Source organism: Balaenoptera physalus (assembly GCF_965194825.1).
Source record: "Balaenoptera physalus genome assembly, chromosome: 13".
In the NCBI taxonomy this organism is placed as follows: Eukaryota; Metazoa; Chordata; class Mammalia; order Artiodactyla; family Balaenopteridae; genus Balaenoptera; species Balaenoptera physalus.
In genome coordinates this window covers 107150135-107167377 of record NC_138892.1, presented here as the reverse complement: position 1 = coordinate 107167377, position 17243 = coordinate 107150135, and the positions used below count along the sequence as shown (strand labels likewise).

General features: G+C 51.8%; 1 protein-coding gene across 23 annotated transcripts in view; it reads right to left on the bottom strand.

Moving 5' to 3' along the window:
* The window catches only part of CACNA1C (calcium voltage-gated channel subunit alpha1 C), a 559192-nt gene that overhangs the window by 474267 nt on the left and 67682 nt on the right, over positions 1–17243 (bottom strand). For 11 of the 23 annotated variants that reach the window (XM_082422030.1, XM_082422037.1, XM_082422036.1 and 8 more), the window contains exon 1: positions 5144–5947. The exons of 11 other annotated variants lie outside the window; for them this stretch is intronic. In XM_082422030.1, coding sequence (XP_082278156.1) covers positions 5144–5192 — 49 coding nt within the window. In that variant the 5' untranslated portion in view covers positions 5193–5947. Of the gene's footprint in view, positions 1–849; positions 916–5143; positions 5948–17243 lie in introns of those variants that run through there. One more of the 23 variants, XM_082422039.1, reaches the window with a different exon arrangement.

Sequence of the window (17243 nt, the reverse complement as noted above, 5' to 3'; positions counted from 1 at the left end):
CTCCAGCCAGTTAGCCCCCTCTCCCTCACCTCTGCCCAACGCCAAATCCCCAGCGTCTCCGGGGAAGTGAGGGCCTATTTTCAACCTCTGTTTCCCTCCTGAGCTGCAGGCCCAAACTGCCCTCCTCTGTCCCGTGAATGCCCACTTAGATTAACTCAGTTCCACAAGTAGCGGCTATGCGCCCCCACGCTCCCCCAGATACCCCAGGGAGCCAGGCCTCCTCCTGCGGCCCCTGAGGCCCGCTCACAGCTGTGTCTCCCGGGTCCCCTGCCCGCGGCAAGGAGGCAGCGAGGCCCCCGGGGCCCCAGGTCAAGGCCTGGCCTTAAGCAATGGGCACCGCATCTGGGACCCGAGCCACACACACAGGAGTCACGACAGCCCCCATTCTGCTTCCCCCCCAGGGATGCGGGGTAGTCCCTGCGCCCCAGCTTTGAAACAGCGCTGAAGGCCTTCCGTTTTCCCAGGGGGATCCTGTCACTTTTACTTGTTTTGTACAGTACCTAACCTTGAGGTTCATGTAAACAGGTGTTTACTCAATTATTTTAATAATGACAGCCATGGCTGGGAGTGTTGTTTCATTATCAGAACGTTTAGCACTATGTCACTAAATATTTAGCACCTGATATTTTGCACAATTCCCCGTGCCTTATTTTTTTTTTTTTTTAAATCAGTCTCCTGCTCTCCTCTGCAGAGCCCACCATCAATTTAGGCAACAGTGGGGACAGAACCCAGGAGGAGACTAAATCAGCACGATCATCTCGCTAAGTAGTGTAGTTGTTAAGTCTCCAGGTGTTTCCCAAACAACCCCTCAGCTTTCTTTAGTCCACCCTGGAAAATAAAATTGTCTACCGATTTCGAATGCAGAGCGCAGATTCCAGAGTCCCCACGGGGACTGGCGGGACGCTGCTGGCTGACTGGTCACCACCACATGGCAAACGGCCAGACCCCAGCAGGAGGCTCCCGGGACAGGAGGAGGGTGCCGCAGCCACGCCCTCAATTCCCAGCTCGGCGGCCAGGGCTCTCAGACCCAGGAACTCGCTACAGCAACCGAGAAAGCTGAGCGGAGAAAGGGATAGACAGGAAAACACCGGGAGCTGGAACACATCACTGAAAATGAGAACAAATCTCAGTTACTTCCTAACCCAGGTCTCGGGAGCTTTGCTGCCATTACCCAGCATGGGACCAGCCAGATTCGTAAACAGCTGTGAAGTGTACCCAGTTGTTTTTGTGTTTTTTCCCCGAATAAAGTTAGGAAAATGTCTTTTTTGCCTTTGAGCTGACAAGCTCTGCAACCCTACCGGCCAGGCTCTCCAGCTCCCACACTCCAGGTTGGCCTCAGGCTGGGCCTGGGACCCCCGGGCCCCTCTGGTTACCAAGCCCTGGTGAGAAAATTAATACAGGGAAGAAATTAATATAGGGACGTAGCAGGTTCGGCCGAGCAGAATGCCGCCTGTGCTAGAGATCAAGGCAAGGCTGGGGCAGGAGGGCGAAATCCAAAGTGGGTTCGTTACCGGAGAGAGGGTGAGAGGTCGGCGAGGGTGAGAGGTCGGCGAGGGTGAGAGGTCGGCGAGGGCGACCAGGGGGCCCCTGGTGTGCGTGCGGCGGGCACTCTGGTCTTCGGAGGCAGGCACGCAGACGAGGTACAGCAGCAAGAAGTGCCCTGCAGAGCCTCGGCCCCCTTGCCCAGCCCCGCAGGTGCCCCTCCTGACTCCCAAGCCCTGAGGCGCCACCTCCTGGAAGAGGCAGAAAGCACACACCCCCCTCTGGTCTGGGGGCTGCATTCATCCGCCAAGCGTCAAGGCCTGTGCTAGGAGGTGGGGATGCAAAGATCAGCAGGGCCTCAGACCCCCACCCAGGACGCCCCTGCGTCTCCTTTTGCATCTGTCTTACACCCAGAAGAACCCACCTCGGGCAGTTTTAAATCACAGAGAAAACAGAAGGAAGAGTCCCAAGTCATCCCCGAGACTCAGGGGCCAACGGCTCACCATCTACTGTACCTGTAGCATCTACCTGTAGAGAACCATTCACCCAAGGTGAGGCACCAATGTGCAACGGTGTCAGGGCTGCATTACCAGTATTCCTGTCTGCTACGTGCCGGGTCCCCAAAGGGCTCTAGGCTCTTGTGCAATCTATTTAAAATAGCTTTTCCTTATTCAGTGTGTGTGTGTGCACATTTAAATACTGTTAGCATGTGCTCCATGGAAGTAAGGAACAACTGATTCTGGTAATATATTCTATTGTATAGTACTCTGATACACTGGAAAGTACGTGAGAAGTACTAGGAACAATATCTGGAACCTCAAGAGCCCTTCTTCTCCGGGTTCCTCCACGCAGAATCCAAGAAGCAGCAGCTAATGTCGTGCTTTCTTCAACCTGTGCAAGCTGAGGTGCGGGTAACAGTGCTCTCTGACCACTGATCGTGATTATTATTACTTTATCACGATGGTTACTGTTCTGCTGCATCACTAAGCAGTGCTCTGAAAAGAAAAGCACAATGTGTCTTCCGCTCCCAGAACACGTTTCCCCGTCTGCCTTGTCTCCAGCAGATAAGGGACATTCTGATGTTTTATTTGTTAAATGGTTGACTATTAAGAAACTCATTTGCTAGCTGGAGGCTGCAATGGAAAATCAGCCCAGAAAAGTGGGAGGCTGGCGTGGGACCAGAGCAGATGGGGCGCTGGAGGTGAGGGGAGGCCCACGAGCCCCTCGCTGCCTGAACCCAGGGTCGGGGGCCAGCCCTCAGGGAACCTGCGGGCTGTTCCAACGTGCTGGCCCCCGTCTCCACACCCCGACTCCCAACACACACACACACACACACACACACACACACACACACACCACTGCAAAACTGGGGCAAAAGGCCTTGCACTGATCTACTCGAGTCTGTTGGGAAGAGGAGGATGTAACCCCCGCCCCGGGCAACTTTTCCAGTCCTCCACTCCGCTGTCACCACCCGACGTAATGCACCTCTTCCCTCTCTGCTCCTGAAACCCTAACCCTGGGTGTGTTTCATCACCCCGTTAGTTACGAAGCCACAGCAACCCCTTCCCGGCAGACGTTCCTGCTCCTCCAGGTCTTCCCACCCACCTCCGTCACCCTCCTCCCCTCCTGCCCCAGGAAGACCCCAGCAATGCCAACGACAGAGCGGGGGGAGATGGAGGGGAGACAGGGATCCTGGTGCTCTTACACCTGAAAACCGCATCCGGGAAAGGAGGCAAAACTGCTCTGTGAATTATATAATCACTGCGGCTTCAAGGGAGAGGACTGGGATCCAGGTTGCCATAGTGTCTGTGGCGTGTGGCTGGGAAGGCGGCGCCCGGCCACGCTCCCTGCTGCCGGCCCCTCCATCTTCCCCACAGACCTCGCGGGGCCGCGGCTCCTACTTTGAGTGTCTGCTCCCTGCACACGGCTGGGGAGGGCGCGCTGGGGCACGAAGGGGCAAAAGGAAGGAAGGAAAGGGCCAGAAAGGGTTTGTCCTGCATGGAGAAGAGGCCTCGTGAACTGCTGAGGATTTGTTGAGGATTATCACCACGTGAATAATAATTATGACCACAGGCCACTGCCATTGTCAGTGACAGCGAGGACGTGGCCACTGGGCTCTCCCCTTCAAGGCCGCCTGGCCTGAGCTGGGAGCCTGGAGGGGAGAAAGCTATCCCCGCTCTTCACAAACATCACCCTTTCTTTTGTGTCTCTCCTGGCCTCCCTCCGAATCCATCCACGACTCCATCAGGAAGGGGACAGGGGAACAGGTAGGGGTGGGGCACGGGGTAGAGAAATCCAGGGACAGAGCTGCCCTTGTGACCCCAAAGCCCTGGCTCACCCTAGAACCCACGACCCTTGACACAATCCTTGCACCAAAAGAGGCCAAAATTCCCCCACTGCCGCCCAAGCTGGAGATCAGTTTCAGGCAAGCTGCCTGGCAGCCTCTGGCTCTAAAGGGTAGGGGCTCTGCCTGCTAGTGGTGGGGCTGGGGGCCTAAGGAGGGAGGAGGCTGGAAAGAAGACGGAGGGATGGAGACAACCCCTCCACCAGGCTGTCCTCAGAGGAGCACCTGATGTGCCCAGGAAGTAGCAGGACCAACAGCGACAGGTATGGAGGAGGAAGAGATTGGAAGGAAGAGTGTAAACAGGGAGGCTTGGGAAACGGAGAGACAAGGCAGAGCCTGCACCCAGAGGCAGAGGAAGCCACGGGGAAGGCAGAGACGGAGCTGGAGGCGGCCGCACTCCAGCAAGACCGTCCCTCTCCGCTCCATCATAATCTTAATTGCTGAGCAGTGCCAAAAAAATAATAACTTGTTAATACAGGCGGCGGGGGAGGGGGTGAGGGAGAAAGTTTCCAGGAAGTGGGGAGTTGCCTGAAAGCCTTTCCCCCTTGCAGGGGGAGCTGCTGACACTTGATGCCAAGGATGGAGATGCTGGGAAAACACTGGGCGACAGTGTGCAGCCGCGTGAGCTCGGCACACCCTTTTATTATTGCCTTAAAACATGAAAAAGCAGAGCCCACACACCGCCCGAATTCTAACCGCTGACATCCTCAGGTGCTAGCCCACATGTGGGTGCGAATAAGAACACACGGGGCGTGGGCGCGCGGGGGTCAGTGGCCGCAAAGAGGTGGGTGGGTGTAGGTGAGCCGGAGAAGAGGGACACGGGGCGGGGGGGGCGGGGAGAGAGAGAGAGAGAGATTGAGAGAGAGATGGGGGGGAGGCGGTCCACAGGGAGAGGGAGAGAGAGGGAGAGGGGAAGGGAGAGGCGCCAAGACTCGAAGCCGCCCCCCTGGAGCGCGCTGCCCGGGCGGGGGCGCCGGCCGGCCTGGTGCGGGGCGCGCGCGCGCGCTCCCAGCCGCGCCCGGGCGAGGCGAGGACCCCGGCCCACCGGGCTGGGGCGTCGCCGGCCGGGTAGTCGGGCTCTCCGGGCGAGCGCGAGCCAGCGAGGCCGGAGCAGACACTTGGGAACTTTTCCCCTCGCCCGGAATTCTCCGGACGCGCGGCTCGGGGGCCGCGGGCGCGGGCGGGGGAGGGGCGGGGATTTTCCGCTCGGGCTCCGCGCGGTTCGGCCAGGGTCTCGCGGGCCCCCGGCCGCTGAGGGAGAAGGACGCGGGGCGCGCGGGCGAGGCCGGCGGGCGCGGCGGCGGGGTCCAGCCTTACCTTGGTGGTTTTCCTCCGGAATGTACATCCTCGTGTTTTCATTGACCATGGACCAAGAATTGTTTGAAAAGGAGAAGAAGCCACAAAGAGGAAGAAATGTCAAACACGCCCGAGCGGGTCGGCACTGATCCCTCCTCCGAGGCCGGCGGCTTTCGTGCAAAATTCGAGGAAGCCGTGGATCTGCAGTCGCTCTTCTTCCCTTCTGATGATTACCTGATTCCCATTATTGCATCAAACACCAAAAACTGATCCTTTCCACTACTGCCTCCTTCAGTGAAATTGTAATGCATCCTCAGCACATCCGGGCCCCTTCCAAGAATTCAGCGCCGCACCTCTGGCGGCCACAGCATTTGAAAAAATAAATGGGGAGGCAGAGCGAGAGGAGGCGGAAGGGGAGAGGGGAGCGCGGACCCCAGGGCGGGAGAGGCCCGCCGGCCGCCGGCCTGAACCGTCTCCGCCCGCTCTCGGCGCGTCCTCCCCGGCCCTGCTCCGCTTTTTCTGCCCGAAGGTCCGGCGAGTCCCGAGGGCGAGGAGGCAGGAAGGCGCCGCCGCTCCGGGCCGCGCCGCGCGCCGCTCTGGCAGGAGCTGTTTCTGCAGAGGCGGCGAGAGGGAGCCGCGGGCAGGAGCGCGGAGCGCGGCGCTCACCCCGCGGCCCGCCGCCCCGCCCGCCAGCCCGGCGCGCCCCAGGCGGACGCTCTGAACGCTTCCAGATGTGGCGGCGGCGCGCGGGGCCCGGCGCACGGCGCGGGGCGCACGGCGCGGGGCGCGCAGCGCCGACTCGAGCGCAGCTCGAGCCCCTGCTCGCCCCGCCGCCCGCGCCTCGGCCCGCATGCCGCTCGGACACACCCCTCGCGCCCCGCCCCGGCCCCCGTGTCCTGCGCGGCCCCCTCGGCGGCGAGGCCTCGGGCGCGCAACTCCAGGAGGAGGGGCCATCTGCCCACCTAGAGTCTCTGCGGATCGGGCCACTGCGCGAAGCAGCAAAAGGAGCCGCGGCGCCACGGCGCTATTTGGTGGATTACGACCAGGGCGGTTGCACGAGTGGCGTGGATGCGGAGAGACGGGGGCAGAGAGAGAGGGCCCGAGAGGCGGAGCCTCCTGGCGAGGCACTGGTGCCCAGATGTCTGAGCAGACTAATAGACCCGGGTTTTCTTAATTCCTCCGAGGCCACCGAGCACGTGTGCTACCAGGATATCCTCACCTTCTCCTCTTAATTATTTCTGCCACTCCGGCGGGAATCTGTTGAGCGCCTGTCCTTCCCGGAGCAGCAAACCTTTCTCCCCGTCCCTCAGGCAGCCACTGAAGGTCCATGGCACCCCCTGCAGGCCCGGGCGCCTGAGAGCGGGGCTGCCTGAGCCCTGGCAGGGGTGCCTACAGCTCCCTCTTGGGAAAACGTCCCCCTTCCTACCCTCAGACCCCCCCCTCCCCATCCGCACTCCTCCTCGGGGGAGCCCATCCAGCTCGGTGTGTCCAGCCCAGACCTCCCTTCCTGAACGCCAGGCTACCCAGCGCACTCGGTCTCCGCCCGGAGGCGGACGGACATCTCAAACCTAACATTTCCAAACGCCGAACTCCTTATTCTCTGTGCAAAAGCTGCTCTTCAACAGCCTCCCCATCTCAGTGGATGGGGCCAAAAACCTGGGGTCGTTCTTGACTCCTTTCTCTCTCATTCTCTCATCTGGTCCTTCGGGAAATCCCGAAAAATCGTGCATGTGACCGCTTCTCAGTTCCCCCGCTGCTACCCCGAGGCCTGAGCCGACATGGTCCCTCACCTGAGTTCCCGCAGAGGCTGCTGCCCCGCGTCTACCCTCCCTCCCCTCCTTTGGTATCTTCTCAATATGGCATCTAAAGGGACCTGTCCCAGCACCCCACTGCGCAAACCCCCCAGAGGTCCCCAGTTCACTTAGTAAAAGCCAGGTCCTCAGAGCAGCCTCCAGGGACCCACAGAAACAGCGGGTACAGCTACTCTTACGGCCTCCCCTACTGGTCTCCCACTGCTCCAGCCTCACTAGCTCCTAGCACTGCCCCAGACTCTGCAGGAACACCTCTCCCTCTCTGTCACACACACACACACCCCTGGAGCCCTTTGCTCTAGCTGTCCCTACTGCCTGCAACCCTCTCCTCAGCTATCCACCTGATGAACCCCTCACTTACTTCAAGACTGCTCAAATCTCACTTTCTCAGCGAGGTTCACCCTGACCACCGTACTTAGGACATTCAGACCTCAGTATCCGCGGGTTGCGAAGCCACGGATGCAGAACCGCAGATACAGAACCGCGGGTTGGGGGGTGGGGGGACTAAACGACACTATTTTGTAAAAAGGCACTTGAGAACCCACGGACTTTGATATATGCGGAGGTCCTGGAACCAATCCCCCCACCAGCCCCTCCAGCGCTCTCAATCTCCCCTTTCCCTACTTTTTAATTGGTATTTAATCCCTGTCTAACATACTGTACTACTTATTCATTCATTGTATTGTTTACTGTCTGTATTCCCCACTAAAATGTAAATCCCATGAGGGCAGGGATCTCTGTCCTTTTTGTTCACCAGTTTATCTCAAGTGTATAGAACAATGTCTGGCAGAGGGTAGCTAATAAATATGTGTGGAATGAGTGTATGAGTACCTGAGATGCCACCATTCACTGCATCAAAATGCCTCCATCGGCACCCTCGTTCATGTCTGAAACCTCACTGCTCCAGCCCCATTTCTTTGGCCGAAGGTTTGGGCCCCAGCTTAAAATGCAAAGGCGCCTGTGAGATGCATTAAGCTTTATATATTATCTTCAGTCTATTGTGAACAGTGGTCTAGAGAAATCTGGCCTCTTTACCATTCTGGTGTGTTCATCCTCAATTTTCAAGCTAAGAGAGAAAATCAGAAATGACACAAATCCGAATATCGCTTCCATTTAGCTTTAGGGTGCATTATAGGCCTGTGTCTCAGAGACCCGTGCGCCTGTTTGTTTAAACTAATATTAAAATCAGTTTGCCCCCCTTTACACACTGCAGTACAGGAATAATAACAGTAGCTAACACTGCTGAGTGCCCTGGGCTGTGATAGGTGTTTTACCGGCATTATCTCCCTTAATCCTCGGTGCAAGGATAAGGCTGGTATTACTGTTGCGATTACTATCCCCATTTTACAGATGTGGAAACTGAGACTTAGAAATTTTACGTGTCCAGAGTCATCCAGCTGATAAACTGCAGAGCCTGGACTTAGCCCAGGAGGGTCTGACTCCAAACACGTGTTGGTACTGTGATCCTATGCTCAAAGGGGTGACCAAGGGTCAGCTGGGGCAGGGCAGGGGACCGAGCAGTTTAAAGTGACAGTAAAATGATTGCAAAGTGTGACCCAGGGAATTCACAAGGAGCCCGGTAACTGAGAGCAGGTGCCCTGTGTCAGGGGCACAGATGGGATTTGCAGCCAGGCTTTTCTCAGGGTAGGCACCGTGTAAATCTAGCAAGTAAATATTACCTTCATGCCTCTCTAGTTTCGTTTTTCACTTCTCTTTCCAGCTGTGAAACGTGTTCTTTCCCTTCCAGAGAAAGGTACTTCCTAAATATTTGGTCTTGCAATGATCACCCAAATCTCGGCTTCTAACTTTGGAACACAGCCTTCAGTGCTCCCTTTCCAGGCAACAGATTCTCAACGTGACAAACGGAAACCATCCTGAATTCCGAGTGGGGGTTTGGGAGATGGTGGGAGCCGAGGAGGAGGCTCTTTCTATCTTTCCTGGAGTGATCTGACTCTCTGGTGAAGGCGCTCTCCCCTCTGCCCTCCCTGGGCGCTGTGTGTGTGCACTCTTCCCGCGTGGTGTGTGGTGTAATGTCTGGATGCAGATGTGCCTTTTCTCCGCCCTCCTTCCCGCTACATCTTAAATGTCTTCAGAGAGAGAAATGTTTCATTTTTCTTTGTGCAAAGCATAATGCTTGGTATATAGGGACACTCACTGTATGTTGAGCGCCTGATTCACTCTGGAAAAGATTCCTTAAATGACCACAAATATTTCCTTTGGAAGCAATTAAGACTGTAATGAATTTGTTAATTATAGTTCATTGGTAAGACTGAAAAACTTGGAAACAATCTAAATATCCAACAAAAAAGGTAGTTTAAATGATAACAGTAAGAGATTATTACAGCAGCCACTATGGAAAACAGTATGGAGTTTCCTTAAAAAACTAAAAGTAGAGTTACCATATAATCCAGCAATCTGACTCCTGGGCATATATCCAGAAAACTCTAATTTGAAAAGATACATGCACCCCAGTGTTCATAGCAGCATTATTCACAATAGCCAAGACATGCAAGCAACCTAAATGTCCATTGACAGATGAATAGATAAAGAAGATGTGGTATATTTATACAATTTCTACAATGGAATATTACTCAGCCATAAAAAAGAATGAAATAATGCCATTTGCAGCAACATGGACGGACCTAGAGATTATCATACTAAGTGAAGTAAGTCAGACAGAGAAGGATAAATATCATATGATATCACTCATATGTGGAATCTAAAATATGATACAAATGAACTTGTTTATGAACAGAAACAGACTCACAGACAAAGAAAACAAACTTATGCTTACCAAAGGAGAAGGGAGGGAAAGATAAGTTAGGAGTTTGGGATTAATATATACACACTACTATATATAAAATAGGTAAACAACAAGGACCTACTGTATAGCACAGGGAACTATACTCAATAGCCTGTAATAAACCATAATGGAAAAGAATTCAAAAAAGAGTAGATACATATATATGTATGTATAAACAAATCACTTTGCTGTACACCTGAAACTAACACAATTTTGTAAATCAACTATATTTCAATTTTAAAAAGATTATTACAGTCATTTGCTCCCCAGAACATCCCTATGAGGGAAGTGTAATTATCCACCCTTTACAGACACCCGTGGATATGGAGGGCCAACTCTACTACCCCATGTTATATAAGGGTCATTTCACAGAAGGGTCAACTAGCTGGCGGGAGTCTTCACAGCTGATGAATTTTGGAAAACCTGGGATTTGAACCCAGGCACCTGTCCTCAGACACCGAGGCAGCAACCTCCATGGACTCGTCCCCTGGGCAAGGTCGAAGTCCTGCAATCAGCCGCCACTCGACGTGCTCCCTCCATCAAAGCTAAGGACACACCCGAGCGGTACTCCCAACTTTTACTAGGCTACTTGCTTAGATGCTTTCATGAGTCAGTAGTTAGTGCCAGCACATAGGTGCCCTCAGCATATACCTGTTGAATTCACACTAATCACCGTCATTGAATAACACCTGCAGTTCAGAGCCTGGTCTTTGGAGATGGGCCAGGCACAGGGCCAGGCTCTCCCTGCTCTGAACCGTGGGAGCATGGATGCCTGACTTCACTTCCTGATGCCCAGTTTCTAGGAAATGGAGCTAACAGTGGTACCTCCCTCTCCAGGCAGGGGCAAAAATTAAATCAAATAATCCATGTGAAGCATGTGGAACGTGTGTACTGGCTGTTACCATCCTTCACCCCCACAAGAAAACCATGTTGAGGGGCTACTCTGGGCCCCAACCCCTCCCCTCCCCAGCCCGGCCAAAGAGCCTGACCAGCCCCGTTCTGCAGGTGTGAAATGGCAGCTAAGAGGTTATCTTTCTTCCCCAAGATTGCTTGGTCAGTAAGTGATAGAATTGGAATTTGAGCCCGGGTCTATGCAGATCCCCTCTACACGAGACATTTCAGGCTCGGAACTAAAATGGAGGGGAGGAAGGAGAAAACTCTCCCAGCTCACGATTCAGAGAGCAGGGCTGACGAGGGTGCAGACTGACCCCGACATCAAACTCAATCTCTCCTCCTCGCCTCCTTGTCCAGAGGCCACAGGACAGACCAGATCCCTGCAAACCCGCCGGGGTGTCTGTACGTGTTGCATTTAAGGAAAAGGCTCCTGGCGTCTTACCCCACCTGAAGCCCAAAGGGGAGGCCAGAGTGTTTGGAGGTGAGGGGGGCTCAGCCGAAGCATTCTCAGATCACAGGGGTGACAACGGGGGATCACGCCCACCTTTGTGATCTCCAGCAACTTAATCACCCAAGACAGGCAGCGGCAAGACGGTGGCCAGCCTGCCCTGGCGACTGGCCCTCCCTGTGGGAGAATTCATACCGGACGTGTGGGTGCAAATTGTGGGTCTCTCTCTGGGTCAGCAAGACACCAGTCCAGGCCAAGTCATGCAGCTGGCCAGTACCCCTCCTCTGCAAAACGGGGCCACGGGGCCCCATGGCCCACAGCTCTTTGCAAAGAGAAGCTGATGCAAGAAAAGAGCTGAATGGTTGAAATGATTTTCTTAGCATCTTTTCAAGGCCCCGGAGAAGTTCGTTTCCTGTGGGTGACCTTCTGACCCCTTCAGACCCAGCTGCCCACTTCTGAGGGGCTCAAAGGCCACCACGGACACACGTTCCAACATGTCTTAGTGTCCCTAGGGCTGCCCAAACAATGACCACACACTGGGTGGTTTAAGACAACACACATATTTTGTCTCTCAGTTTTGGAGGCTGAAAGTCTGAAATCCGGCAGGGTCCCACTCCCTTCAGGGACCCCAGGGGACCGGTCCATTGGCCTCTTCCACCTTCTGGTGGCCGCAGACACCCCTTGGCTTTTTTTTTTTTTTAATACAAATTTATTTATTTATTTATGTTTGGCTGTGTTGGGTCTTCGTTGCTGCACACGGGCTTTCTCTAGTTGTGGTGAGCAGGGGCTACTCTTCGTTGTGGTGCGTGGGCTTCTCATTGCGGTGGCTTCTCTTGTTGCAGAGCACGGGCTCTAAGCCCGCGGGCTTCAGTAGTTGTGGCACTCGGGCTTCAGTAGTTGTGGCACTCGGGTTTCAGTAGTTGTGGCTTGCGGGCTCTAGAGCGCAGGCTCAGTAGTTGTGGCACACGGGCTCAGTAGTTGTGGCATGTGGACTCAGTAGTTGCGGCATGTGGACTCAGTAGTTGCAGCACACAGGCTCTAGAGCACAGGCTCAGTAGTTGTGGTGCACGGGCTTAGTTGCTCCGCGGCGTGTGGGATCTTCCCGGACCAGGGCTCGAACCCGTGTCCCCTGCATTGGCAGGCAGATTCTCAACCACTGCGCCACCGGGAAGCACCCCCCTTGGCCTTTGACCACATCCCTCCTGGCTCTGTCTCTTTGTCCCTTTGCCTCCTCCTCGTGGCCTGTCAAGTCTCTCGAGGACACTTGTCATTGGATTTAGGGCTCCTGGATAAGCCAAGATGACATCTCCCTCTCGAGATCCTTAAGGTAACTAAGTATGGTCACCGTCAAGGTTCTGGGCGTCAGACGTGGACACACATGTTGAGGGACCACCATTCAACCCGCGACACGGCCTTAACACGCCCTAAGTCTCTTCACCACATCCTTTGAATCCCACGTCCAACCGTTACTAGTTACAGAAACTTTGGCTAACTCCCTCTGGCTCTCTCTCTCTCTCTCTCTCTGATTTATAAAATGGAAGTGATGGGTCTATGTCAAGACTTAGTGAAGTGAGTGGTAAATAAGTCCAGCGTTGCCGCCTACGTTGAAGGCACCCCTTTCCCTCAGTGCTCTATCTCACACTTAAAACAACTCTGTGGGGAAACATTACCCCCCAGTTTCTAAATTAGAGAAACTGAACTCCTGGGAAGTTAAGTAACTTGGCCACACAGCTCAGCGTCTAGGAGTGGACCTGACTTTTTTAAAAGTTTATTTTATTGACGTATAGTTGATCTACAATGTTGTGTTAATTTCTGCTGTACAGCAAAGTGATTCAGTTATACGTATATGCACATACTTTTTTATACACTTTTCCAGTATGGTTTATCACAGGATATTGAATATAGTTCCCTGTGCTATCCAGCAGGACCTTGTGGTTTATCCATCCTATATCTAATCATTTGCATCTACCAACCCCAAGTTCCCAGTCCATCCCTCCCCCACCTCCTCCCCCTTGGCAACCACAAGTCTGTTCTCTGTGGGAGTGGACTTGACTTTAAACCCAGAGCTCATCCTGCTTTCCAGCCTCCCTACCCCTTTACCTTCCTCACTATTCCAGGCTGGGGAGAAACTGTTTTCTTAACGTAATCCAGAAGGTGCCCCCTTCAGTAGGCCTTCCAGAACCTTTCTCCTCTAACCAGCTTTTACAAACGTTCTCTCCCCTCCTTCTACCCTTCTGGATGCATCCTGAGTTCTTGGTTATCTTCCAAACATGGTCCTGAGAGTAAACACCTTTCTCTGGCCATCAGAAGTCAGCTGTTAACTCTTGTTCAATTCACAGCCCTCCTATTAATATAATTCTTGGTCATTTCACCTTTCCCTTGATATTTCAGCTGGCTTTCAATCTATAATGTCTTCTCTCTCTGACCCTGGTTTTTCCCCTTCTTGCCCATGGAAGAAGAATAAATGATGGCTCAGTTCATATTTGTGCTCTGGATTATTCCTTCCTGAAGGGTCACTTTGCATGCATCTCTCTTAGAATTCCATGGCATTAATTTCCAGCTTGCTTTCCTACAATATCAGAAATTATGTTAGACTAGAAAATTTCTGCTTCCTGATCTGACATAGGTCAGGTAATGCTTTGCCTGACATTTGGGCAAGGGCACCTCATTAAACAAAAAAGGATATTTGTTCCCTAAGCCTCTTTTTTAAAGAGATGTTCTGTTCTTTTTCTTTTTTTTTAATACAGCAGGTTCTTATTAGTTATCTATTTTATACATATTAGTGTATATATGTCAATCCCAATCTCCCAATTCATCCCACCACCACCCCTCCCCCACTTTCCCCGCTTGGATGTTCTGTTCTGATTGTAGATTCTAGGGCTCTGTTAGAGGGATACCCTTGGGTCAACCTACAGCAGTCTCTTCCCCGTATCAAATCTACAGGAATAGTAATACAGGCCACACAGATAAGAGCCATTCCAAATATTTACATTCTCAGGAAGAAAACCCAAATGCCCTCTGACTGATTCCACCTTGGTACCAGACCTGGCTTAGTCACTCTATCTTCTGAGCTGTTGAAAGGCAATTTTCCAAGACCCGGGGGTAGAGAAGTTATTACTAATCATCACCACCCTCACAGTGAGTTCAGTGCCCCATAATACAACTGGATACCAACTCAGACAAAGCCAAGTCCAGGGGCTTACACAAAAAGGGTGCCTCCTGAGAGGTGACCGTCGTTAACTTGCCAAATGACTTCCGTTCAACAGCCAGCTGGAGCCCAGTGCAACCAAGACCTTGGCAGCTTTCAAGCATGGCAGGACACTCCCAACCATCTCCTCATACTACCCTGCAGAGCTCGCTCTGCCCCTGGAGAGGCCTTAGGTCAAGGTCATACTTGAAGACAAGTGTCATTCCTGCAAAGTTTACCAGTTTTGCCATATTCCGTTTCAGATTCAAATTTTCTGCCCTTCTCACGTCCCGCCCTGTTTCTATGATCACTGTTGGCAATGAATATAACCTCATTATTTTATTATTAATCACCAAACCTTGGGAATCACTTTTTTCCAAACTGACTAAGGCTGCTTATAAAGTGACACCTAAATAAACTTCTACTACAGTTTAGTTCCAAGAACGTTCTGTTTGGCCACACGGAAGCATTCACGTCTCACCTGTATTTGGACACACTATTGGGCTGGTTCTGACCAGTGATACGCGAGTAGAGTGAGGTGTGTCACTTCCAGGTTGAGATAATGAGAGGCCTGTTGGGATGCTCCTTTTCTCTCTTCTGCCACGAAGTCCAGATGGAGCAGCTACAAGATAAAGACGGATCCATCGGCCGGTATCCCAGAGTGGCTTTGTGAAGCAGAGCTTCTCCCACTGACCCCGTCTGGACACGTAGCACACGCCAGAAATAAGCTTTTATTATACTAAAGCCCCAAGAATTTGGAAGTCATCGCCAACGTATACCATTGCGCATCCTAACACACTGATGTAAGCCAGCAACTCCGTGTGTGCCCCATGCGTGGTTAGAGATGCACCAAGTTCTGGTTATTTGAACTGGTTTCCATTCCAATCATCATAAAAATCAGTCAATGATTCTCATTCACAAGACGGAAGGTTGTAACCATAAAGATCTTGTGATGGAGGAATGCTGAGAGCGTTTATAATTTATGTAGCATACCATTGTTTTTGTTTGTTCTAGATACATCAGTGACAGTATCCATTTCAATTGATTTTACAGACAAAATACCCCCAAACACATTTCCTTCTTTAAGTCTGCTGAAAGTACAGGTGTATTTATGCCTATATTTTTTTATTCCTCTCTCAATCTGTTTTCTTAAATTTATTTTTATTGGAGTACATTTGCTTTACAGTGTTGTTAGTTTCTACTGTACAGCAAAGTGAATCAGCTATATGTATACATATATACATCCTATGCCTATATTTATATTGAATAACTTATGAAAACTATTCTTATGTGGGTGAATCAGCACACGTTGACACTTTCCCAAATGGGCTCAGAAAGTGTTTGGAGTAGTTTTGGGCACCTTCAAACTTGTATGAGGAACCCATGTGGTACCTGGAAGGGTTTTAATGGAATCAGTTTCCAGAGCCTCAAATTTCCTATGCACCCAATCTTAACACTGGCCTGAGGACAACCTGGGGCGGAAGTTGTCCATTCTCTTTGGACCCGTCACAGCCATCCGTCTCCCATGCTACAGAGGAGAGACATACCTGTCACACACACCCCCATCCTTCCATGTCCATCTCCCTGTGATGTGAGTCTCTCCAGGCACCAAAGACGGAGGCATTTGACAGATCTGTGTCTAGAAATCCTCCTTTAATCAGGGCCCACACCCCTCCAACCATCCGTCTCTTTAAGAGATACATTTCTAACACCATTTAAATTTTATATTGATAATTACTTTTAAAGCTCATCATGTAATTGTGTTGTTTTGCTCAGTTGTAACACTAATAATATTTTTAATGACAGTTGAACCCAGAAGAAATTGGTGGCATCGAGCCTTATAGTCACAGGAATTTTATTTTAATTTAAATATCAATTTATATCTCTTTTTGTGGCAGAGCAGTGTGGTAGCGTGATCAATGAAAGACTTTCAAGCATAAAAATATCTTGTATCGGGGTAAAACTTTATGGAGGGAATGGAATGGAACAATGTTTCCAAGGAGAAAAAGAAATGATGCGAAATATTTGTTTTTTAAAAAAAGAGCTTTTATATATTTTTGAACAGATAATAGAAGGTTTCAAATAGCTCGGGTGTTTATATTTCATTGGAAACTTTTTAAAGAGTGATGCAACAATTTTATTTTACTTTAAACTGTCAAGATCTACAAAGCACCAGAAATTGCATCACTTACAACCATTTAAACTTATCATGAAAATTTGGGGATGTAACTTGAAATGTATGATGAGGCACGTACTTTTTCAAAACTCTTTTTGGGGGCTATGCAAGGAAAGCGGTGTGGAGACTCCCAATTGGACACAGCCCGAGGCCCTGGGAGGCCCCAGCCGGCCCGGCCACTGAGCTTGTATTTATATGGAATAAAGGCAGGCGACAGGCAACATGTGAACAGCCCTGGTTCCGGTTCTCACTCTGCCTTCCATCCCCAACACGGTCTTGAAGGATTTGCTTCCCTTCCCAAGGTTTTTACCCTGAGCTCCTTGGAGAAAGAAATGCAGTGTCACGCGGTCACGTTATCCCAGAGGGGGCACGGCCCCGCAGACCCTCCCGAGGGGTCTTTTTGACCCCAGATTGTTTGCATTTTACTCCATGACAGAATCGTTCCATCTGTAAGTATGGTTTTCATCAGTAAACGCCAAACAGAACAGGCCCTGGGACTTCACTGCTTGTATTTACCCTTTCAATGATATGAGACTGAATTCTGCCAGCCTCAGAAGCCATACTCTCCATTCTGGACTCCAGTCGGGATTCATCGGGTGGATGTGAATCTGTTGTGCTTTTGGTCACCGTCAAGGAGCCACGAGGGTTAGGTATTGGAATGAACTCTGGGTTCAAAGCCTGTTCCTGCTCCTGCCCAGCTGTGTGACTCTGGCCAAGCCTCTCATGGCCTGTGAGTATCAGCTCTCTCAACCACCAACTGGGAGACCCCCCCAGGAGAGGGGTCTGAGCGCAAGATGACGTA